At 43.8% G+C, this 25,992-nt stretch overlaps 1 protein-coding gene across 1 annotated transcript in view; it reads left to right on the forward strand.

The window, feature by feature from the left end:
* LOC115458944 (ancient ubiquitous protein 1-like) overlaps positions 1-25,992 on the forward strand; it is a 39,334-nt gene that overhangs the window by 3,683 nt on the left and 9,659 nt on the right. The window contains exons 2-4 of the mRNA XM_030188803.1: positions 5,263-5,400; positions 5,949-6,099; positions 15,365-15,552. Coding sequence (XP_030044663.1) covers positions 5,263-5,400; positions 5,949-6,099; positions 15,365-15,552 — 477 coding nt within the window. The remainder of the gene's footprint in view (positions 1-5,262; positions 5,401-5,948; positions 6,100-15,364; positions 15,553-25,992) is intronic.

The following is a 25,992-nucleotide window of genomic DNA, read 5'->3' on the forward strand; positions in this document are numbered from 1 at the left end:
CGCTGTTTGAACCGCTTTCTCAGTTTTTGGATTTTTATTTACAACCCTGTTTAAAGTCCATAACGTCTTTTGTGAGAGATTCAGATCACTTGCTTAATATTTTGCAAAATGTACAAGTTGATGCTAATTTAGAGGTATGTTTGATAACATTAGATGTTACTGCATTATACACAAACATTCCACAAAGGGAAGCTGTGATTATGATCAAGGGATTATTGGAAACTTTGGAGTTATCTAATCAATTAATAACTTTACTTGGCCAAATAGCTGAGTTAGTTATTTACTATAACTTTTTTAAGTTTAAAGAGAAATTTTTCCATCAAATAAAAGGAGTTGCGATGGGGGCTACAGTAGCCCCTACCATTGCATGTTTGTATATGGACCAGTTAGAGAAGCAGTATATATATACAAATCAATATTTTAAGGGTGTAGTTAAATGGCTGCGATACATAGACGATATTCTGGTAATATGGCAAGGGACAGAAGATAATTTATTAAAGCTGCTGGAAATTTTAAATACAGTGAGCCCCCATATAAAATTTGTACACTGTATTGGTCGTCGAGAGGTGAATTTTTTGGATGTTAATATTCAATGGGATGATGGTAAATTTATTACCAAGATTTTCCGTAAGGAGACAGATCGTAACACAATACTGCATTATCGCAGCCATCACCCTTCTGGCTTAAAAAATAGTATACCTTCGAGTCAATTGCTACGAGTCCTTAGGTTGTGTAGTTCTCGTGAAGAATACACTCATCAAGCCTTTCAGATGATCTCACGTTTTCAATGTAGAGGTTATCCTGATAGAATTTTAAAGAAAGCGGCTAAGAGAGCGTTTAATAATTATAATGAATGGCATCCATCTTGTGATAACCAAAAGAATAGATCTGTAAAAAACGATCCGTTGACTTGTGTGTTACCTTATACTAAATCATCTAGCCAAATTATACAAATTATGAAACATCACTGGTCTATATTAGGTATTCATAAAGTTTTTCAACAGTTCCCTCGTTTTGCATTTTCTCGAGGTAGAAATTTAGGTGAACAACTGGCAAGTCACAATAATGCCTGTAATGTAATACATGGGGATTCGGGCCATGTGAGTTGCAATCGGTGTGTATATTGTAGTTATGCTATGCAAGTTAAGGAAGTGCATGTTCCTCATTCAGAGAAAATATACCGTTTGCAGGCTCACACTGATTGTAATACGGCTAATTGTGTGTATGGTATAAAATGTCCTTGCGAATTATGGTATATTGGGTTAACTACTAAGAAGATTAAAATTAGGATAGCGCAGCATCTTAGTAACCTTCGTACTAAACGAATGGAAGCTCCACTGGTTTCACATTGGGTGGATGTTAAACATGAAGTACAGGATCTTCGTTTTGTAGTTTTGAACCACATTAGTTTTGAAAGGGGAGGAAACGTGCCTCGTATGCTGTTGCGAAAAGAACAAAGGTTAATTTACCTTTGGAACACTGTAAGCCCTAATGGGTTAAACAAAGAAGTAGAATGGTTAAACTTGTGAGAGGTTATTCTAATTCAGGTTCTTTTGAAGTTCTGGCATGCATATGCGTGGGCGTCTTTGGAGGCGTGGCCACCGGCACGTCCAGGATCAGTAAATTTGAGCTAGGGTATTTAAATTCAGTCTCCCTGAAGCCTTGGTATGCGCATGTGTGGGCGTCTTTTCAGGCGTTGCCACCAGCACATCCAGATTGTTGAATGTTTGGCTACTTGTACAGCCGGTAAGAGTTTACAATATTGGGTTTTAAAAGGGTTGAAATAATTTTTGTGTAATACAAATGTATGGTATTATTGTTGTTTACTTAGATTATCGACCCCTGAAGACGCAAATCTTGCGAAACACGATCGTGTAGGGTCTGTCTGAGTACAATTGTTTTAGTTAACAAAAGAGAAGACAACTTCTGTGAAGCAGTTTTGAAGTTCTAGGAAAAGGTTCAACATTAGTCCCGTGAAGAGTGGAGTTACGGTGAATGGAACTGCTGTCATTCAGTATTATTGCACTTAGTAAATCAGTCATGGTTTACGATGGACTGTAAAGCTTTGTTTTAAACCTGCTGTGGTGGGTAATTGACTTTATCAATGGATTGATTCTCACACGGCCACAGAGAACCTGCATCAGTTCAGATACGATCGCAAAGAAGAAATAGTGCTTTGACTGACAGAGCAATTAACAAAGTTTCACACCAGTGTTGTTAATGATAAGAGTATAATTTGTTAAAAGACTATAAATGTAACTTTGACTCCAGGAATTCTAATGTTATAGAGTTGGTAATAATTTTTTGATATTAGATTTGAATTAGAGTGAATGATTGAATGAATGATAGATATATGGGGATTTTAGACAACAATTGTTTAGTTTATGAGATTAATTGATGTAATATAAATATAAGTGCAATAGTTGTTGAGTATATTGTATGAATTTAGTGCAACTATTTATTGAATGATACCTTAGACAACATTGTAATGAATATTCATGAGAGAGATTTGCATGTAGTAGAGCAGTGCGTGCAAATATCTGTTATGAATATTAATTGTTGATATCCCAAAATCCTGACTGGCTGGGGTGTCTCCAGGACCAGGGGGCCAGGCTTGGGAACCACTGATAGAGTTAAAAAATATATATATAACCAGTCCCCAGTTGCAAACTGTGGGAGGTGGTGGAAATGAAAACGGTAACGGAATTCAAACATGCGTGGGATAAACATAAAGGAATCCTGTTCAGAAGGAATGGATCCTCAGGAGCTTAGCCGAGATTGGGTGGCAGAGCTGGTGGTGGGAGGCGGGGATAGTGCTGGACAGACTTATATGGTCTGTGCCAGAGCCGGTGGTGGGAGGCAGGGGTAGTGCTGGGCAGACTTATACAGTCTGTGCCCTGAAGAGGACAGGTAGAAATCAAAGTAGGGTATACATAAAAAGTAGCACATATGAGTTTATCTTGTTGGGCAGACTGGATGGACCATTCAGGTCTTTTTCTGCCGTTATCTACTATGTTACTATGTAACTGAGAAATCTTTAAAAGACTCGACATGGGCCGTGTTTCTGCGCTTAGTGGCATCTGCCTCAGTGGTCTGACAGAATAACTTCATAATACAATGTAAACATATATATTGGATTGCAATAGTCAGGAAACAACCAAGTGTACTGGTGTCCCTGCATATAATCGTTATACTTCAAAATAAGTGTCAAAAATATGGCAATTATATGCAGGGACACCAGTACACTTGGTTATTTCCTGACTATTGTATTCTATCTAATATATATATTTGGATTTATTTACCGCCTTTTTGAAAGAATTCACTCAAGGCTGTGTACAGTAAGAATAAATCAAACATATATGTTTACATTGTATTGTAATATTTTTTTGTCAGACCCCTGAGGCAGGAGCCACTCTGCACTGAAACATGGCTCATATTGGGTCTTTTGCATTAAACATTTCTCCATTGCTCCAGTCTTGAGGGATCTTTTTGGTGGGGGGGGGGGGGGGGGGGGTTGTCTTGGTTTTTGTATTTTTGGACCCTCTCTTTTATTACTTATTTCCTTTGCTATATGATCATATGTATATATTAGGAAGTTTACAGTCAACTATTCTTTTGTGAGCAACACCTAAGACACTAAGGGCCCTGTTTACTAAGATGCGCTAGCGTTTTTAGCGCGTGCTAAACGCTAGACACACCCATATATTCCTATCGGTATCTTTAGCGTTTATCATGCACTAATAACTCTAGCGCACCCTTAGCACTGCTTAGTAAACGGGCTCCTAATTGCGAATCTGAGTGTACTGACAGAAATGGTTAATTTTAAAGGCAAATTGGTGGTGGTTCTGCTTGAAATGTTCCCTGATTGTGGGCTTCTGGTATTGTGCAACTCCACAGCCACGTTAGTGGCTGTTGGTTACGTTTACTGTATTGTTAATATTCACCTGGGTAAGTTCATTGCAAAACATTGCGCTTTATAGTATTTTCATTTTTTATGGAACGCATTACCTAAAGCCTTTAACGTGCGGCCACCTAAACTTCCGGAAATCACTAAAAACTAACCTATTTAGGAAGGCATACCCTTCCGATCCAACCTAAATGCCTAACCTCAGCAACATGAGCAAACTAAAGCACGTAATGGTCATAACACAACTCTTCCATTCTACGATTCCCTAATGTGGCTGTGCCACATGTACTTTATCTTACCACGACATCACCTTGTATTTGTTCACACTGGAGCCTGACTCTGTGGAGCATTGTGCTCCTTCCTGGCTCATTTTGGCAGGCGCAGGGCAGCTGTTTTCTTGGGCACGCATGCGCACCTGAGTGTGCAATCTTTCCTGCCGCACTACATGGCAATGCTGAAGCGCCAGCGCTCCCTTGGGGCCCTATTCACCTGCGATTCCGGCAGTTTTATATGCAGGCCTTTCAGAAGATGTGACTGGGGAACTGAGGTGGATCACTCCCAGTTTCTTCATATTTGGTATTTAAGGGTTTCTGAGAAGGAGGCCTGGGGCAGTTTCCAGACTCCTGTGGGAGTCCTCAAGTTTCCCACAGCTTTGAGTCTCCTGCAGCTTCCCAAGGGTGAGGTTGGAGGCCCAGTAGATCCATGTGGCTGTTCTGTGGCAGCGAGAGCCTTAAGCTGCAGCTTGGAAAGTACTTACTCTGAAAGTCTTCTGGTGGACATGCTTGTGCCGTGCTAGGTGATTTATGGTTTGGATGCACCCCCTTACATTTGCACTAAGAATATTTCTGGACTCTCCTCGAGGAGGTTCAGGGTGTGTGTACATTATTAATGGAGGGGAGAAAGGGATCAGGATTAGGGATCCTACTCTAGGGTTTTCACTCTTTTTTTTTTTTTTTCCCTTAGAGCATGGCAGTACAGATAGGGTTTAGCTAGTCAGGCTGTTGACTCCATGTTTCTGTGAGAAATGCTACATTTTTAGGCTACTGAATTGCACTCAGTCACCATGGTAATTCTGCACTCTGTGCTGCCCTGGTGGCATTTGCTCTGTATGCACTGTACATCAAATTAGTTTTATTAAGGAAGGTGGCTTGCCTTTCTGCCTAAAAATTACAGGTTCAAGGGTGGTTTATCCATCCTGTTAGAAACTGTGGACTCGGCTATGTTTCTAATGGGGCATATTTTATTTCATTCTCTTATTGCTTGCCTGATTGGAACAGTTATCACTACACTATTTTACTAAACATTGTCTAATACATCCTGAGGTTAGATGCCTTTTTTTCCCCTCTTAACTCTAGGTTTCCCAGCGATGGAGTCCTTCTCCTGCTCCTCTTCCTGTACACCCCAGTTGGTCTATGCCTGCTGATTCTCAGGATTTTCATCGGTGTTCATATTTTCTTAGTGAGCTGTGCACTCCCAGACAACCTCATCAGAAGGTGAACAATTCTTGGTCATTGGAATTATCTAACAACCAGCCAGGGGCTCTTTTGTTTTCCCCTTCTTTTACACAGCCATCATATAAGCTCCTTGATATTTTTATTGCTGTAATTATTGATAGAAAGGCATGGAAAAGATATTTCTAAACCTAATTTGGTGATTTCTATGGGGTATTTTACCTGGTCAAGTTGACCACACTTTTATGAATTATTTCTATGGCTAGAAATTGTATCTGAAATACTGGGGATCCTTAAAATGCCCACACATCAAGTGCTAACGAGTTTTAGTATTTTTCTTCAAAAGATGGTACAGTTAGCATAATACCCACTTATCCCATGCTGGGACATTGGGTCAATACTAAACAGAAAAATGGCCCTTGTGAGCTACTAATGCCACTTTCTGCGAACAGAGTACTATAGCTCCAAGCCTTTTTCTCTGATGTTTTATTATTTGTCAGTCTGTCTGTGATTGTGTGACCTCTTCTCTGATTCATCATGCATGTGATGTGCTGGAATCTTGCTGTCTTTAGCATCTTGTCTCTCTGCAGATTCATCATGCGGGTGATGTGTTCAGTCCTGGGACTCTGTGTGAAACAGAATGACCCCAGGCTAAGGGATTCAGCTGTGAAGGTGTACATTTCCAATCACATCACACACTTTGATCACAACATCATTAACCTCCTGACCTCATGTAACACGGTGAGTAATTTTTTTTAAGCTCATTTCTCTGTAAAGATCTTGTGCAATAATACATCAGTTTGTACACCTGTGTTCCTGTACATCCTATGAATGCTAGGACAGACATCTGCTTTACCTTCATTCTGTATTTTTAGAGGTTCCTTTCCTAGCAAAAGAAAGGTATACACATTTTGCTATACAGAACATTTACCAACTGGTTCAGCTACCTCTGTGTATAGCAAAAGATCTATTGAAACTTTTTTTCCCCTAGCTTTCAAAGTAGGAACAAAATTTTGCATGCATGAGAAGTTCAGTGGGTTTTTATCTGGGATATCCCAACATGACAGTTCATATCTTAAATGTAAGAGACTTAAAAGACCTTAGGCTTTTGCAGCCTTTGTGTAATTAGGTGGGAAAAGTTAGCTCACCTGCAGGGTCTGGCTGCTGTGTCCTGGTCTGGCTCTGCTGCTGGGGGTGGCTGAAGTAACAGGCTTTGGGTTTGCCATGACTAGGTTTAGCAGCCAGGAGGCCTGGGGAAGCAGGCAGAGGGCAGAACCGTATACCTGTGTCCCGTAAGTGCCTGTGTCTGTGCAAACCAGTGGCATGCCAGGTCTGGTGGGTGTTGCAGGAGGCAACAGGCAGTAGAATTGGGCCCAGAAGCAACAGCCTAGGACTGGCAGAATGCCATAGCACTCACTAGTGTTGCACGGTGGGAGTCCAGGAGCCGGCACATGCACAAGTAAAGAATGAGGGCCAGGAGAGGCCGTGCTAAGCATACACATGGCCTTTAAGTGATTCTGGAGAGGCCTAGGATAGCCATGGGGAGCGGCAGAGGCAGCTGGGGTTCCGCCTTAGTTCGGGCACTAATGGGAGGCCCGTGAGTGCTTGACCATCTACAGCAGTGCTCTGGAGCTGCTGGGGCCCCAAGATTGCTGCAGAAAGCAGATGGCCCAGGACACTGTTAATGGGATTGTTGCATGTTTGAGGGCTTGGATTGTTTGGGGGGGGGGGGGGAGTGGCATTGTAAGTTATTATTTTTTTTAATTCGGGGGTTTTAGCAAAGGTTCAGGGATATGGGGAGTCATGTTAACCTGGTCATGTGCAAGCCTGCTTTAAACAGGGCACTAGGGCAGAGCTGTACGTGGGAATGAGCAGTATTGCGGCTGGATTTTTGAATGTTTGTGGGTGTGTGGGCAGTATAAAAATGGTCGGGAGTGTTTTGGGGCTCTGGTAATATTAGGTGTGTAACTGGTAAGAGAAAAGTGATTTAAGAAATGTTGTTAGGTGGCATACTGTCTAAAGTAACATGGTAAGTGCTTGCTGTGATGTCATCAAGACTGATGACACCTTTAGATTCTAAACTGCACCGTTTTGGCAGTTGGGAGGGTGAACCTTGTTAGGCAGAATGTGTGCTGCTTATTGTCTGTTTGGGTGGCTAATAGGAGTTTGTCTAGTGTGTGAATGGAAGTGACAAGGTGCCTGTCAGAGTAATTGTGTGAGCTAATTTAGAAGGTAGATAGCTGACAGGTATAGATAAGCTCTGCAGACACAGAAGAGAGTTCATGATGGAGGAAGGAAGCAAATATATTTGAGATCTAATTACAGGCTAGCAACCTTTTAGCTGGTAATTGGGAGAATTTGTCTTCCAGTCTGTACTTTTCCTAAAGCTGGAGGCAGCTTTTTGATAACTGGCACTGACAGTTGTACTGGCAGTTCAAAGCAGAGCTGAGCAGGCAATTGACACAAAAGCAGAAGTACATAAGTATTGCCACACTGGTACAGACCAAAGGTCTATCAAGTCTAGCATCCTGTTTCCATCAGTGGACAATCCAGGTCACAAATACCTGGCAAGGTCCCAGAAAAGCTCAATACATTTTAAGTCAATTTAATAATGGTCTATGGACTTCTCCTTTAGGAAGCCTCCAGACCCTTTTTAAACCCCGCTAAGCTAAGCGCCTTTACCACATTCTCTGGCAATGAATTCCAGAGTTTAATTACATGTTGAGTGAAGAAACTTTTTCTCCGAATTGTATTAAATTTACTACTTTTGTACTTTCATCGCATGCCTTTTTGGAAAGAGTAAGCAAACAAGTCACATCTACCCATTCCACTCCACTCATTTTATAGACCTCTATCATATCTTTTCTGAGCCGTCTCTTCTCCAAGCTGAAGGAGCCCTAGATCCCATCCCCTTTATCATTTTCGTCGCCCTTCTCTGTACTTTTTCTAATTCCACTATATCTTTTTTGAGATGCGACGACCAGAATTGAACACAATATTCGAGGTGCGGTCGCACCATGGACCGATACAAAGGCATCATAACGGCCTCACTTTTGTTTTCCATTCCTTTCCTAATAATACCTAACGTTCTATTTGCTTTCTTAGCCGCTGCAGCACACTGAGCAGAGGATTTCAACGTATCATCAACAACAATGCCGAGATCCCTTTCTTGGTCGGTGACTCCTAAGGTGGAACCTTGCATTACATAGCTGTAGTTCGGGCTCCTCTTTCCCACATGCATCACTTTGCACTTGCTCACATTAAACGTCATCTGCCATTTAGATGCCCAGTCTCCCAGTCTTGTAAGGTCCTCTTGTAGTTTTTCACAATCATCTCGCGGTTTAACAACTTTGAATAACTTTGTGTCATCAGCAAATTTAATTTCCTCACTAGTTACTCCCATCTCTAGATCATTTATAAATACATTAAAAAGCAGCGGTCCCAGAACAGACCCCTGAGGAACCACACTATCCACCCTTCTCCATTGAGCATACTGACCATTTAACCCTACTCTCTATTTTCTATCCTTTAACCAGTTTTTTAATCCACAGTAGGACACTACCTCCTATCTCAGCTGAGTTCTTTACATTTAAGGCAGTAATGATGAAAGCAGTCATTTTTAAGTTATAGAAGTTGGCTGCTGTTGCCTAAGCTTTATAAAAGCTGAGAAAGAATGTTCCATTTTGTGTCTTCCTGGAGGTGCCTAGCATTAGAATTATTTTTAAAGAGGAGCACTCTAAAGCTTACACTGTAGTCACCACCTCATCTAGGGTGTTCCACAAGGCTCCATCCTTTTTCTTCTCCTTTTCAATCTGCTTCTTGATTCCAACCATAATAGTGGTTTTTTCCTTTGCTGCGCCTTTTTATTGGAATTCACTCCTACTAGACATTTGTGCTGAAACCTTTCAAAACAAAACTAAAGAGTTCTGTTTTTGCTAATGCCTTTTCTGCAGAGTAAAAATCGCTGTCGCTCTCTGTCCCCTTCCCTGTCCTACCCCTCTGTGTCTCAACCTTTCTATTCTGTCTACTTTCTTGTAAAACTTTGTAGTTCCATTCCTTTTCTCAAACTTGTTTTGATTTTATTGTAAACCACCGAGAGCTGCCAGTCACTCATGGCGGTATAGCAAATTCAAATAAACTATAACCATAGATGATCCCCGGTGTTATAACTTGGTGTTTTGTTTTGGCTTAATTATCCTTGTAAATGTGTTACAAGTACCAGGCAGTTATCAGCTTTTCTGGATTCAGTAGGCTCTCAGTCACATCCTTCTGACCCAATAACTGTCCACTCCATAGAAGTAATGTCTCACGTTTGCTTCTGTTAGGTTATATTTTAATATTATGTTGTCATTTCCTGATTTTTCTTCCTTGTTCCTCTCCTTTAGCTTGTGGACTGTATTGAGGGGGCATTTTTCTTTTTCCTATTTATTTTAAGGGGCATTTTTGATATGACATCTCAAGTCGGATTTTGGATATTTTACACTAAACACCCCAAATGCAAATAAGAAATATGGCCGTTTTTGAAACAGCAAAATGTCTCCCCCCCCCCAGCAAAAAAATGACCACATGCAAGATATTTTCGTGCTTTGTGCATTTATCTTTTGGGGCTATTTTTGGGAAAAGAAAAAGTCCAAGTGAAAAACTTAGAAAATCAAGCCATTGGGATGTGGGAGGAGCCAGCATTCTTAGGACCTGGGATGTCCCTAGGGTGAGGAGCCACACAGACATCCCAGCAGAGCAGTGGGAGCATCATAGGGGGCACTGCAGTGGACTTCATATAAAAGCTTTCAGGTACACATCTCAACGTTACCCTCTTATACTGTATGCTGAGTCCTCCAGAACCCACCAAAAACCTACTGTACGCAACTGTATACCACTGCAGTAGTCCTTATGGGTGAAGGGGTCACCTATATGTGGGTACAGTAGGTTTTGGGGGAGTGTGGGAGAGCTCTCACTTTCCACCACAAGTGTAAGGTAGAGTGGGATATGGGCCTGGATCTTCCTCTCTGTAGTGTGCTGCACTGATACTACACTACTCCAGGGACATGCTTGCTGCTCTAATAGACCTGGCTATAACATCTGAAGCTGTCATAGAGGTGCTGGCAAGTAATATTTTTAATCATATCTTTGGGGGGTGGGAGGGGATCAGTGACCACTGGGGGAGTAAGGGGAGATGATCTCTAATTCCCTTCAGTGGTCATTTAGGGTTTTTGTGCCTTATTCGTTCTTTAAAAAAACAGGTCTAGTCCAAAACGTGAAAGTTTCACCCTAGTTCAGTGGTTCCCAAATCTGATCCTGGAAGCACCCCAGCCAGTCAGGTTTTTGGGATATCTAGCATGAATATTCATGAGAGAGATTTGCATTCATTGGAGGCAGAGTATGAAAATATCTCATGAATATTCATGGTAGATATCCCAAAAACCTGACTGGCTGGGGTGCCTCCAGGACCAGGTTTGGGAACCACTGCCCTAGGTGTTTTCATTTTGCTACATTATGGCTGTAAAATGTCCAAGTGTTAGGAACACCGTAAACCCACCCCTGACACTTGCCCTTGCAATTTGGACGCACTGCAGACTAGTTGCATAGATAAATATCTGCGAAATATGTTTCAAGATAGGTTTAGAAAATACCGATTTGGACGTTTTGAGAAGAAATTCATCCAAATACTGCTTTGACACTTTTTGCAACATTTTTGTGTTTCGAAAATGAGCCCATTGGTTATACTAGGGTTGTTGTAGTATTTTTGAACCCCTCTTGTTTTCTGTATCAAGATGTTTTTTTGTCTTGAATGTAATCTCAAATTTATAAATAAAGTGTCACTGTTCATTTTAGAAGGTTTATGGCTGCTTATAGGTTTGATATACTGTTCTCAATAAACATGTCAGAAGGGAAGGTTGAAAATTTGTAGTGGACTGGTTGATGCTCTGACAGTAGAAAGGCCAAATGTCAAGAAGTTTTAAAGAACCATTGAACTCGGGTGCAACCATTAAGTGTGGGACTACTTAGGATCACTTGATTTATTTTCCTAGTTAGATAGGAGAGAGCAAAGTGATCTTTCATAATTGACAACACCCACTGAGAAAGAGGGTAACTTGCATAATAGGACAATCCCCATGTAGCAGAGAGAGGTAGTTTATTTATGTTAAATCTATTTTATTGATTACAAATAATAAACCAACTATAGGCAACAAAAACATCAGATTGCAAAAACATGTAATATCAGCCAGGAACCCACAGAATTTCTTCATTGTCACCCCCTTATTATCCTAATGTCCCACACAGTATGGTACCTAACACGTGATCTCCCTCTGCCCAGCCCACCTTACCAACCCGATAAATCCCACAAAGACAATGTGCATAGCCACATATTTCAGAAGAGTAAACAAGAACTAGGAAGAAACTAAGGACAAAATAAAGGACCACCTTCCTACGATTCGCAAGCAAAATGGGGAGAACAAAAATAACAAGAATTTGCATGAGAGAGTCTGGGAAATCAAGAGGTGTAGACTAACTAGTTCTGCCTATTAGTCCAAGACACAAAGAAGTAGCTGCTTAAGTTAAACATTAGCTGGGAGATTTTGAAGAACTGCCTTCACTGAAGTAAAAATAAGTGTGTTTAACCATCATAGGCAACCTTAATCGCGCCTGATAAAGTAATGCATTTGAAATCTTCCAAGCATGTAACAACACATAGAGGAACAAAAGCTTTCTGTTGGGTGTGCACTTTGACAGTATATCATGGAAACAGAGGACTTTCCGATTTATCATATTCCAAATTCATCCTTTGACATAGAGCCTTTAGAATAATCTGCTTGTGCACCAGATGGAAAACATGGAACACAGCCACAAAAGGGTGTGCGGTATCACCACTCTTAAAACCTATCATTTGGGCCCACTCAGTTTTAAAGGTATCCTCCAACAACCCCAAATTCAGGATTTTGTGAGCTAAGTCTGCAAATGTCCCACGAGGTCCTCATCCTTCAAAGATTCTGCATTTATAATTCTGTGCAGTATTCTGCTACTTCCTTCATGCCACCCAGCTGCCAAAATTTCTGAGGAGAAAAATGTGGTATCAAATGTGTAAATGTTGAGGGAAAACCACTGATTAGTCCAAGATTTTTTTTCATAATGTTGCAAACTTGTACTACTGTTTGGTGACTTTTGAAAGATTCATATATTTAAATTTAAAACAAGTGTATGTACATATCTGCTTCCATTTTAAGTACAAATGAAGCCCTGCATTATGTGTATAGGAGCAAGTTCACATCTGGCTCTGCCTTGCCTTCAGCTCCACTTTTCTTTTTCTACAAATTAAGCCCTGGCCACACATTAAAAGGCTTGGGGAAAGAGACAGGCTTTCACTTGCTTCCTAAGGTGGAGGTAGGTGAGTTCAGCATGGCCGTTCTGGGAGTGAGTTCCATAGTGTAAGGGCTACTCCTGAGAGCGTTTGCTGGTGAGTTTCACATTATGCAGTTTCCTTTGAAGGTATAGATGGTGATGCGTCTTGAGAGGACCTTCAAGGTGTGTAGAAAGCTAATTTATTCTTTAGGTACTCGGGGGCAGCTAATACTCAAAGCTTACTGCGCTAGCAACGTCTGATTTAAACTGGTTCTACCCAGTCGTGCAATCATGTTATTCAGCGTATAATTCACAAAGGGGTGCTGCATGGTTTTTATTGTTCGGGGTAGCGGCTAGTCCTATGCAAATGTATTACAGACAGCTCATTAGTATTAAAATGAGCATTCCGAGTGATGCATAGAAAGGAGCACCTGCCTTTAACGTGGAAAATTTTCTGTCTGGTCTGGAGGCCTCATGTGAGGAAGACTTCTGGAAGCAACAGTTTGCTTGTATTTTTCAATAGCAAAACTTGTCGGAGAGCAGAGAACAGCTTACAGGGGCAGAGAAACAGCTGGGGAGTGGCTTTCAGCAAGATGATTTTTTTTCTTTTTTCAATAGCAAACTGTCCCAGAGCACCAGAGCAGAGAACAGCTTAGGGGTGGAGAAACAAGCAGACAGCCTATCAGCTAGGGGGGGATTTCAGCAAGAAGTAGATTCCCAAGTGAAATGGAGGGACAGAGGGAAGACAAGCTGCAGGAGGAAGGTTGAGCCAGCACCAGAGCACTGCAAGGGAAAGGAGACGGGAGGATGTTGGACAGTGGAGCCAGCAAGTACTGAAAGGGAAAGGTAAGAGTACACTAGTCCTACCACATGCGCAGAGCAGGGACAAGTTACTGAGAGAGTGTTCTGCACATGTGCTAGGTGCTTTTCCTACCAAGCTGCTCACTAAAATTGCGTGCAACTCATTTGCATGCTTTTTTCCTTTGAGCATCGCTCGCTATTTCCAAGTTGGTAAGTTCTACTGAGAATCTAAACGTACGCAGTTTTTAATGGGGACTTTGTGCATCTGGCCCTCAGGCTTATGTTGCCTGAGTGCCTTGAAATCGGTGTTGAATTTTGACCCTGTAAGTTATGGTAGCCAATTTTTGTTATGATAGCAAAAAATATGAGACAAGGTTTGTGTGTGTTGGGATGCCATGCCTTGTCTTATTCTTTCTTAATATGTGGCTTTTGATGTTAGCTTTTCGATTGGCTGCAACATAGTGTCATACCCATCTGTCTAGGTCTTTGTAGCCAGTCTGATTCCAAAGCTGTATGAGATTTTATGGATTGTAGATTGAATTTCATTTTCAGTCTTATGTAGTAATCTTTGCTGATCTTTATTTTTTAGCAGCGTTTATATTTGTCGCTCCTAGATATTTACATACCTTCCTGTTCAAGTTCTTCTACATTTATCTTCTTAGAGGTTTTTAGTTTTCTGGTAAGGAAGGTTTCCTTTGCTCAATTGTTGAGATCAAGTCATTCTGATGCCTGAGAAATTCTTCATTACTCACGGTACAAATTCAGATTATCCTTAAATTATGTTCATTGTTACCAGAGGGGTCCTTGGTGTTTCTCAAATTAAAGCTAAATCCATAGCAAATGAGTTAATAAAGGTACTGTTTGGTTTCAAAACAAGAATGGTGAAAGGGATTCTCCCTGAAATATTCCTTGCTAGATCTAGGTGTTAAAAATGACAAGTTGTACTTCATAAATCTGATGAAATGTAGCCTTATGCATTTTTGAAGTTTAAGCTTGCTATAGTTGACCACTTCTGGGTTCATTCTGTATGTTTCAAAATAGGGTTGTTTTTTTTACAAGATCCCACGTTTCTGGATGATTTTATGGTCTAGCCATACTATACTGAGGTTTCATTATTTTACAATTCCTCATGATCTTTGTTCAGCACCCACTGTTCTTTGACTTCTATTTTATTGCACTTCTGTTCTGCTGCCCTGTTTAGAATATATAATCACAAACGTATGTAAGTCTCATGCTGAATAACTTAAAATCTTAAGTTGTGAGTAGTTTTGGATACATCAGTTGGGTCTGTTTGGAAGAACACTTCTTCCAAACAGACCCAACTGTCATGTTAACCATTGTGGTAATGGCTGCCTGAACCTCTTTCTAGTTTATCAATTTTGGTCGACAAATATTTAATGTTTAAGGCAAAAGTTGGGCACTCCATCAGCCAGGACGTTTCTCATCCTAATTTCCAAGTTCTCTAGTTGAGTAACAAAGAAAGCACTGATATCTTGGACATGTGGAAAAACAACATATTTCAGTGGAAATCAGTTGCACTGAACAAAATATTAGTCATAACATGTTGTAAGGGAACACCATGTGGAGTAGAACAACAAAGAAAAGAAACCGAAAATAAGGCAGAGCAAAAACCCAGATGATAATATAAAGCAGGGTGAAACTGATTTCTTTTGTTGCAGCCTAATTTTTTCCCCCTGTTATTAATGTATGATTTGGCTTTGCAGTTCATGGTTTAGTTTCCTTACTGTGTTTTATACTTACTGTTTTGCAGTTAAGCTAGATGTTCTTTTGTGCAGTTTCTTTCATGGAGATTTTGTTTTGAGTGAATTTGTTTGGTTGATGCTCACTTTGTGTATTTTTTTTTCAGCCTGTTTCGAAGGGGGCTTCTGGTTTTGTATGTTGGGCCCGGGGTTTCATGGAGTTAAGTGCCATGGGTAACCACCTTGAGCTGATCGAACACCTAAAGCAGTATTCCTCCCAGGGGTACAGCCTACCCCTCCTGCTTTTCCCCGAGGAAGAAACCACCAATGGCAGGGCTGGCCTGCTCAAGTTCAGGTAACTGAGCTCACTCCAGGATAGAGTTGGACTTTTCTATTGGACTTTACCAGCTTACAGTAAACTATAGGTCAAAATTGTTTTTTAAAAGGAGAGGGTGAAAAAAATCAGCCTTCTACCTGAGGCTAGTTAAGTGTTTTTGTTCAGGTGAGGTTGTAAAACACTTGCTCGGTGCTTCGGCAACCATAGTATTTTGGGCTAAATTACTGGAGAATAATAGAATATAATCAAGGGGAATACAGATGGGAAGAAACATGCAAAAGTTCTCTTTTCTAGAGAAAGGTACCTTGTAAACTTCTTCCCCATGTTAACCCAAAGGTAATAAGGCATGATCCCACCCCACTGTTCTGGGATGTAAAGGAATAGTCAGTGGTGACAAAAATATTTGTCATGCAGCAGGATATTTGGAGTACCACTGTAAATGGCATGCCAAGTATCTTTTATGAGGATATGTGTATATGTTGAATGTCAAACACAGCAGTGTGAAGTGAAAGCTACCAATGCAGGGGATTCCAGATGGCTTTTTCCTGAGAACCTAACCCAGACCAAGGATCTTAATTAAAATTAAACTTCAGACATATCCCTCCCGGGTTTTTGTATGAGTGTAATACGAGCTACTCGCAAGTCACTGTGTTTCATTTGCAAATCATATAGTGCCTGATAATAAACTTGGGTGCAGAAGTAAAGGCCCAATAAAATTCAGCTGTATAAAATCGGGCCTAGGGATCTTAGTAGGTGAGGCAGCTAGTATGTCTTTGATCTCCTTCACCACAATGGGCTTCTTAAATTTCAAACTTGGCAGTGCTTTTTTTTGAGGTTTTAAACACATCCAATGTCACTCCTGACACTCGCTTCAGACTGGAACAGCGAGGTATGAAATTTTTCAAAGCTATTTGAGAATCGTGCTAAGGTAACCCCATCTCATCCCTGTGAGTAATGAGCTGTTGCCTGTGCCCTTTCAAAAATGAGCTAATAGCTGGCCTCCCTTATCTTCCAGCATATTAATGGCCAGATGTTTTAATAAAAATAACCTGACCTGCTTGCTGTCTCAACAGCTTATTGTACAAGTATTTGTGCTTAAAGCCCACCTCTTCAAAGCTGCCTTCGGCACCTAACTCTTACCTTCTGGATATCCAGACTGCCCCAATTTGACTGCCCCTATCGAACTGACTATTCACTTGTCCTTTAGATTGTAAGCTCTTTGAGCAGGGACTGTCCTTTTATGTTAAATTGTACAGCGCTGCGTAACCCTAGTAGCGCTTTAGAAATGTTAAATAGTAGTAGTATAGTAATTTTGAGTATAATCTAATGTCTGATTTTGATATATTGACTCTCCAAAGACCTGATTTCCTGATCTAAATTATTAGGGTTTTTTAGGTCCTGTTTATTGGCTATTCCTTTTGGCAGAAAAATCTCTCCCCGAGAGAGGCCTAGCTTCTCACACCAATTTGGGATGAATATAATCTTAATTCTTCCTCTGGAAGAAGTCTGATTTGCACCTGCGAGTTTTGACATTTACATTAGTCTAACAGCCTATTATTAAAGTAACAGTATGAAGCTGTAAACAATCTGAGTGTTACGTTCCTCACCTGATTCCAGGCCTGCGCGTCTGATTTGCTGGCGAGGTGCGGTCCGGCAGAGCTAGCCGGCTTTTTGATGTTTCTCCAGGATGGGTCTGTTTCAGTTTCCCAAGTCTGGCAGCCGTCATTTGGCTTGGAGCACGGGCAGTGGCCATCTTGGCTAGCTCAGGAGGGGACGGCCATCTTGTATAAACAAGATCAGGAAGGAGCTCCATATTTGGTCTTGGGAGGAACTCCTATGGGGGCAGCCATGTTGGCTTCACCTGAGTTTGGTTTGCTCAGATTGCTCCACTATTTAAAGCACTGCCTCCAGGCCTTCATTGCTTTGGCCTCATTTGTTCTGAGGAGTTGCTGTCGGAGTGCTGTTCACCGACTTCCTTCAGTTCCTGTTTTCCTGTGTTCCAGACCTTGGCTAGTTTTCTCGGATTTCGCTTGTTTGCTGCCTGCCTTGACTTTGGACTGAATTGACTATTCTTTGCCTGTTGGAGTACTGGTTCTGGACTGTGTCTGTTTCCTGCTATCCTGGTCAGCGGCTGTGCAACCCCGCCGGTTCCTAAAGTCCTGGTGGCCGCCTGCAGCTGGGGGCTCAACTCCCGGTGAACGGTGGTCGCTTCCCAGGTGAAGCTAGGAGTTGTCTGGCTGCCTGACCGAGTGCGGTGTCACTCCATCTCTGCCATGCTCACTCGGGGCACAGGGGCTCACTACTACCGGGTCATATTACTGAGAATGCCAGTTGAAAGAAAATAGCTGCATGGTTGGATATGTGAACTGAATGGGTCTTGACATTAATAACAAATGGCTTGGTGTACTGTAGTAAAACATGGCTCATAAATAGGCCTTTCCTTGTCATCAAGCAGATGAATCCATTACGAGTGGGTTGTGTCCAACCAGCAGGGGGAGATAGAGAGCACTGAAAAACCATAATGCCTCATGGCCAGCTAGCTCCATCTGCCTCTATCTCCCCAGCAGGGTGGTTGCAGCTTGTTCAAGCTCCTTCAGAAAATCTGCCTGGGGTGGTTCCTGTGCTTTTGCCAGTTGTAGCAGGGGTGTTGTGGCTGATGGTGCCCACTTTAAAGGCAAATAGGTTAGCCCTTTCCCTGCCTTATCCGGCCCCCGATGTGGAAATAGACAAATAGGCAAGCCCTGTCCCTGTCTTTGCCCACGCTGTGGATGCAGGCACATAGGTTCGCCCTTTCCCTGCCTTACCCACGCTACTGATCCTCCGGAGTTGGAAATTTGCCTCTTTCGCTGTTGCTTCAAACTTTCCTCACAGCGTTAAAAAAAAAAAGAGAGGTTTTCTTCTGATTGTGCAGTGTGACCAGAGCTCGGAGACTTGGTCTGGTGAGGTAAGACCATTTTGTAGCTCTTCCGGGGAGGGCCCGCGTTCAGGACGATTTTGAATTCCGCCGCTTTCGGCGATGGCTGCTGAGAAAGTTAAGCGCTGTTCCATTTGTGGCAAGCGCAAATCTTCAGCGGTGCTCTGTAAGGCGTGCTTGTCAGAAGGTAGAGCCGGCCCAAGCATGGCGAGCGATGTTTCTTCCCGCTCCTTGGAGCTGGCAGTGGGCGCCATTTTGGAGCAGCATGGCACGACCCCCGCTGAGGCGGAGGGGTTTGAGCCTGGAGAGGCGCCTCGTGTAGAGGCTAATAAAAGAGCTGTTTCCCCCGGACTGGAACTGGGAGGTTAGGGTGAGCCATTTTCCCCTGAATTTGTTTTATTGCTGCATACATGTTAAAAAGAGCTCTTCCGCAGGGGTCCCCTGTGGCCCTGCTTTCTGTATCCCCTCCAGTGGAGTCTGGCCTTGGATTACCATCAGGCGTGTTTTCCCCTGACAGATGGCCGCAAGAAAAGCGCAGAAGGGTGGATTCCCCTTCAGAGAGTGGCGCTCCCCCCCCCCCCCCCCCCCGTGGTCTGGATGTGAGGACTCTGAGGGGTCTGGCAGGCCTTCGTGGTCTGGAGAGCCAGAAGAAGGTGCAGGATTGCCAGCGGATCCAGATGATCCTTCCGCGGTGAGGATTTTCCACCGCGATGAGCTGCCAGCGCTTATTAATGATGCCTTGCAGGTCCTCTCTATAGAAGACCCTGGGAGTACTGAGACCTCCTCCGGTAATCCGAGGATGGCAAGTACTAAGAAGCCTGCTCGAGCCTTTCCTTTGCATGACTCCATCCAAGAGCTTATCATGGCTCAATGGGCTGACCCCGAGGGGCCTTTGAAAGTCGCCAGAGCTATGGGGCAATTATACCCTGTAAGTGAGGAGCATTTGGCGCGCCTAGCAGTGCCTAAAGTGGATGCCCTAGTCATGGTTGTGACAAAGAAAACTACCCTCCCAGTGGAAGGAGGAGTTGAAGGACATGTAGGACCGTCGCCTGGAGGCAGCTGTGAAACAGTCCTTTGAAATTTTCAGGCCTATCCTTATGGGCATCTGCATGCAGCTGCTATGCTGCCTGAGCCTGCCTCGCTTGGTTACAACAGGCAGTGGAACAGCCCAGAGATGGAGCGTAGCCGCGAGGTGGCACTGCGGATGGAGTCGGGCTTGTCATTTTTGGTTGACGCCCTTTATGATCTGGTCAGAGCTTCGGCTAAACAGATGGCTGTAGCGGTGGTGGCTTGCCGTCTTCTGTGGCTACGGCATTGGGCAGCTGACATGGCCTCTAAGCAAAGGTTGGTGAAGTTGCTCTTTCAAGGCCTTCTCCTGTTTGGTGAGGAGTTGGAGAAAATTGTGAAAGGCCTGGGGATGCCAAACCCCAGCGCTTACCCGAGGATAGGCCGCGGCCTTCTTCCAAGGGTCAGGCGGTTCCCTCCTCTTACAGACCTTGCTTCCGTGAAGCTAGAAGGTACTGCCCAGGGCGTTTTGCTGGGTTCACTTCACGTGGCCATTCTCAGCAGAGGAACTCCTTTCGCTTGGACAAACGTTCCGCAGCAGCAGGCTCAAGACCTGGAGTTCAAGGGCGACACTCTGAATGATGGTGCGCCAGCCCCCTCCTCGATTCCTGTGATAGGAGGACTACTTTCCCTGTTTCTCGAGGAGTGGGCCAAGATTACCTCAGATCAGTGGATCTTGGACCTGATTAAAGAAGGCTACAGAATAGAATTCAATGCCCCGATAAGAGACATGCTTGTGGAGTCCCGATGCAGTTCTGCTGCCAAATGGGCAGCGGTAGAGGAGACCTTACAAGGCTTGAGTCACATAGGGGCGGTTTTCCCCGTGCCTCCCGCCGAATGCGGGTCTGGCCGTTACTCCATTTACTTCGTGGTGCCGCGAAAAGGAGGGTCTTTTCGGCCTATCCTAGACTTAAAAGAAGTCAACAAATCTCTGAGCGTGCGGCATTTTCACATGGGAACCCTGCGCTCCGTCATAGCGGCAGTACAGCCAGGAGAGTTTCTCACGTCTCTGGACCTGAAAGAAGCTTACTTGCACTTATCAATTTGGCCCCCGCACCAGAGATTTCGGCGTTTTGCAGTGATGGGAAAACATTTCCAGTTTCGGGCCTTGCCATTTGGCCTTGCCACAGCTCCCCAAACCTTTTCCAAGGTAATGGTGATAGTAGCTGCTTTTCTCAGGCAAGAGGGTATCCGGGTTCACCTGTACCTAGACGACTGGCTCATCAGAGCAGACTCTGCAGAAGAGTCATCAGGTTACAGCCTGAGTGGTCTCAGTACTGCAATCTCTGGGCTGGGTCGTCAATATAGCCAAAAGTCACCTGACCCCCTCTCAATTTCTAGAATATTTGGAGGTCCGGTTCGACACAGCCTCGGGCATGGTCTTCCTACCCGAGCAAAGGTGGTGCAAGCTTCAGAACCAGGTCCGTCTGCTCCTGAGGATGCCTCGCCCGCGAGCTTGGGACATAGTCCAGCTGTTGGGGTTGATGACGGCCACTTTGGAAGTGGTGCCTTGGGCGAGAGCGCACCTGAGACCTCTGCAGTGTTCCCTGCTTCAATGGTGGTCTCCACTATCTCAAGATTATCAATGCAGACTCACGTGGCTCCCTGCGGCCAGGCTCAGTATGGAGTGGTGGCTGTCAGACAGCATGCTGCGGCGAGGAATGCCGCTAGCGCTCCCTGATTGATGCCTGGTGGTAACAGATGCCAGCCTGAAGGGCTGGGGCGCACATTGCCAGGAAGACGTGACCAGGGTCTTTGGACATCCAAGGAGTCTGAGTGGTCCATCAATCGCTTGGAGTTAAGTGATTTTCCAGGTGCTTCTGGCCTTTCAATTGACCCTGGAAGGATTGGCTGTCAGAGTTCTGTCAGACAACACGACAGCAGTGGCCTACATAAATCGCCAAGGAGGCACTCAGTGCATTGCACTAGCAGCGCAGGCCGCACAGATTTGCCACTGGGCCGAGCTTCATCTGCAGTTTCTGTCAGCAGCTCATATTGCAGGTCAGAGCAACGTGCGAGTCGATTATCTGAGCAGGAATTAAATTGACCCAGTGGAGTGGGAACTTGCAGACGAAGTATTCCTGCAGATATGTGCCAAATGGGGAAAGCCCGTAATGGATCTTATGGTGTCAAGCACAAATGCCAAAGTCCTGTGCTTCTACAGCAGACGGAGAGATCCTCGCTTGGCAGGGTTGGATGCCTTGGCTCAACCCTGGCCTCAGGGCCTCCTGTATGTGTTCTCTCAGTGGCCCTCGATAGGGCGAGTACTCCTGCGGATTCGGCTACATCAAGGAGAGGTGGCTCTCATTGCCCCGGATTGGCAATAAATAAATAAATGCTGGTGGAGGCTCCCCTGCCGTTACCTCTGGTTCCGAACCTGTTGTCACAGGGCCCGGTGACCATGGAGAACGTCTGCCGCTTTGGTCTTACAGCATGGCTATTGAGAGGGCGCAATTGAGAGACAAGGGATATGCCAGTAAAGTCATTTCCACTCTCCTTCAGGCCCACAAGCGTTCCACTTCCGTGGCTTATGCCAGGATTTGGCGCTAATTTGAGGCTTGGTGTGCTTCTGAAGCGATCACACCCATGCGGGCTACTGTCTCACCGATACTTGACTTTTTGCAGGATGGTGTACAAAAAGGCTTGGCCTATAATTCCCTGCGTGTTCAAGTGGCAGCCTTAGCATGTTTTTGAGGGAAGGTCGCTGGCTTCTCTCTGGCTGCTTGCCCGGATGTGACACGGTTTCTCAGAGGGGTGCTTTGGCTCCATCCTCCCGTGCTGGCTCCGTGTCCGGCCTGGAACCTGGGGTTAGTTTTAAAGGCCCTTCAGTGTTCGCCCTTCGAGCCGCTTAGGCGAGCTTCGGAGAAGGATGTGACCTTAAAGACGGTCTTTTTGGTCACCATGACATCGGCGAGACGAGTATCTGAGCTCCAGGCGCTGTCCTGTCGAGACCCATTTCTGCAATTCTCAGAGTCCGGAGTAATGGTACGTACGGTGCCTTCCTTCATCCCTAAGGTGGTTTCAGCGTTTCACCTAAACCAGCCTATTTTCCTGCCCTCCTTTTCTAAAGAGGAGTTTCCAGAAGCCTATGTGCAGTTGCACCTTCTGGATGTGCGAAGGGCTCTGTTGCAATATCTGCGCATGTCAAATGCCTTCAGGACCTTGGACCATCTTTTTGTTCTTTTGTCAGGTCCGCGCAGAGGGTCTCCAGCGTCTAAGGCCACTATAGCCCGTTGGCTCAAAGAAGCTATCTTTTCAGCATATCTGCTATCTGGCCGGCCTCCGCCTGAAGCCTTTAAGGCACATTCCCCAAGAGCGATTTCCTCTTCTTGGGCTGAAACTGGAGCACTCACTCTTCAAGAGATATGTAGTGCAGCTACTTGGGCATCGAAGCTCTCTTTTGCCCGACATTACAGGCTGGATGTGGCTGCCTGGAGAGACGTGCATTTTGGAGCACAAGTGCTGGCGCGTGGTGTGGCTTGTTCCCACCCTATCTAGGGATTGCTTTGATACATCCTACTCGTAATGGATTCATCTGTTTGATGACAAGGAAGGGAAAATTAGGTTCTTACCTTGGTAATTTTCTTTCCTTTAGTCATAGCAGATGAATCCATGAGCCCTCCCTCAGTGGTTCAATGTGTGATTCATGTTACTTTTATGTTCAGTTTTTTCCTGTAGATATGTTCCCTCATTGGGAGAAGTTGGAAAACAGTCTTCAGGATTTCTGTTCAGTTACAGGAGGATGAGTTCATTCCCTCCTTTGAATTATAGCTCCAGTTTTGGGGCGTTCATCCGCTGTGAGGAAAGTTCATGTTATTATGCTTTGCGATGTTACACTGCTTTGGAATCTTCAAATACTGAAGAGGCAGATGGAGCTAGCTGGCCATGAGGCACTATGGTTTTTCAGTGCTCTCTATCTCCCCCTGCTGGTTGATGGACACAACCCACTCGTAATGGATTCATCTGCTATGACTAAAGGAAAGAAAATTACCAAGGTAAGAACCTAATTTTTTCATTTAAACCCTTAGGTTTTACAGATGCCAACTTATAAATCCATCATTGTTCTCTATAGTACAGACTCTGCAGGTGTTACCACATAGATCACTCGGTCGTAGTCCATTGAATGTTGCCGACAGTGATTATTGTAACCTATGGTTAACCAATGGAGCAGTTCATTTCCTTTGTAATCAAACTTTTATGTTCCATTTTAATCTTAACTTTGTATTTCTAGTCATGCATCCAGTATAAGTTCACACGGACAAATGATGGCATATATTACATAACCTTTTTACAATCGGTTTGATCCATTCTCCAAATTATTTCTCTGGTGGTTTCTAAGTTACCCTACAAAGTGGAGGTATACCAAGGGCAATCTCTACAGGCTTGGTGACCCTCATTTGAGGATCTTTATTCCTAGTTTCATGTTTGCTGCCCAGAAGTTCTTCTAAATTTCTTCAACACTAAGGAATCGATGGTCTCTCTCTGAACTCAAAATACTCGATCTACTGGCCAAAAACGATGGATTTCAATGATAAAAAAAAGTTAGCAAATAAGTTAAATTAGTTAATATAGTGGATGTAAAGATATACAAGATGGAGATCAATTGAGTACTACATTGTTTCAAAATTCAGTTGATGCAATATTTTTTTTTTTTGTTTTGATCCATTTTAGATTAAAAAGCGATTCCTATGACTCAAGTTTTCATCTTAAACATATTTTTTATGCAAGATTTAAAATGTTCTAAAGAATTTTGTTCAGTTGAATATCAATATGGATATCAAGTGAAAATTTTGAAACAAGCTTACAAATGAGCAAGATTTATTAACCAAGTTTCTCTTTTGAAACCTGGAGAACACACTATTTCTATGCAGTAGCATTCTTTTTATTTTGACAAATAACTCATACTTGGACCTCATCTGAAAAAGAACCTGGTTTTGTTTTTTTTAGTGGGGGGGGGAGGGAGGACCTTTGGTACCAGCTGAAACCCAGCATCTATTTTTCTCTCTCCCCTACTAGGGACATATATGAAGCTACTATATTCTTTAGCATGGCAATTTACATCAGATTTTTCCTTTTGCTAATCTTAACGCCTGCAAACCAGTTTAACTGGAAATTGCTACTGATGTAAAAAAAAAATTGCTACATTTATAACATGCTTTTTTACTTCCCTTTACTACTGAATTTTTACTCCAGCTCGAGTCTGGAGTGAAGATTCTGAGAGCAAAAAGGGTCATTTGAGGTGCGATGTGTAGCGCTTCACACCTCCAATAACCCTGGCCAGGAAAGATCCCTGATCATCTTAATCACCGATTACTTGCCTGTGGTGCCACAATGTTGCAAAATGACAACACTTAGTTCCTAATTATGCATCAAAAAGTGCTGCTAGTGGTCGGCCTGTTAAGTAAGATAGGTTGCCATAGATCACAAGGGGCCAGGTGTAGCCATGTGCTTGACAGGAAAGGAGAAAAACGCCTGACAGAAAAAGGAGGCAGCTTACTGTAGCAGGGTGTGCTGTGTTTTCTGTAATCATACATTTTTATAATGCAGTGCATGCCATTAGTTTACTGCATCGAGAGTAACACTTTACTCTCCGAGGAGAAGCAGGCTGAATAATCCTCACAAGTGGGTCGGCAATCCATGCCGGCCCATGAATGGGCATTCCAGATAGCAGAAATCTTGCTAGAGCCTTCTGGGCGCGACGTGCGCCCAACTGCGCATGCACAGAGTGCCTTCCCGCCCACCGTGCAGCCACGCTCCTCAGTTGTATTTTTTTCTGCATGAGGAGCGGCAGTTCTTTTCTGGCTCCGCTTCTTCACCCGGTAGAGCCTTCAGTGCCTTGCTTTTCCCGCGCTTAGTCTTTCTTTCTTTTTCTTGCATTAAAAAAAAAAGTTCCCCCTTTAATTTCTTAGTTTTTTGTTTGACCCGCGTAAATTTCCTTTCTTTTTGTCACGGCCGTCTTTAGTCCTACTTGGCCAGGTATTCTCTATTTTGTACTTCTTTTTCAAGCACCATCGCGTTTTTTGATATGGCTAGGGCAGTCTTCTCTTCCATGTCATCGAAGACTCCCAGTGGCTTCAAACGCTGTTCTCAGTACAACTGGACCATCGCAGGCACTGATACTCATTCGTGGTGTATTCACTGCCTTGGGCCAGGCCATAGCCCAGCTCGTTGTGCCCTTTGTCTTCGTATGAAGAAAAGGACTCAACTGGCTCGAGAAGCCCAGAGAGAGAAGCTTTTTGGGGCTCGGTCTGGTCCTTTGGCATCGGCATCGAGGTCATTGGCATCTGCATCGAGATCTGTAGTGGAGGTAGGCATGGCTACTGAGAGACCCCGACACTGGGAGCAGTGAGGCATCGAGTGGGACTCCACCTGCCTTGAGGCCTCCTGCTAATCAGGCCCCCCGGGACCATCCATCGTTGGACCCGACCCCGAGGAGATGTGGGAATATGATGTCCTCGTCGGCACCGAGGAGCCTCGGT

This window comes from Microcaecilia unicolor, unplaced genomic scaffold, assembly GCF_901765095.1.
Source record: "Microcaecilia unicolor unplaced genomic scaffold, aMicUni1.1, whole genome shotgun sequence".
NCBI classification, from domain to species: Eukaryota; Metazoa; Chordata; class Amphibia; order Gymnophiona; family Siphonopidae; genus Microcaecilia; species Microcaecilia unicolor.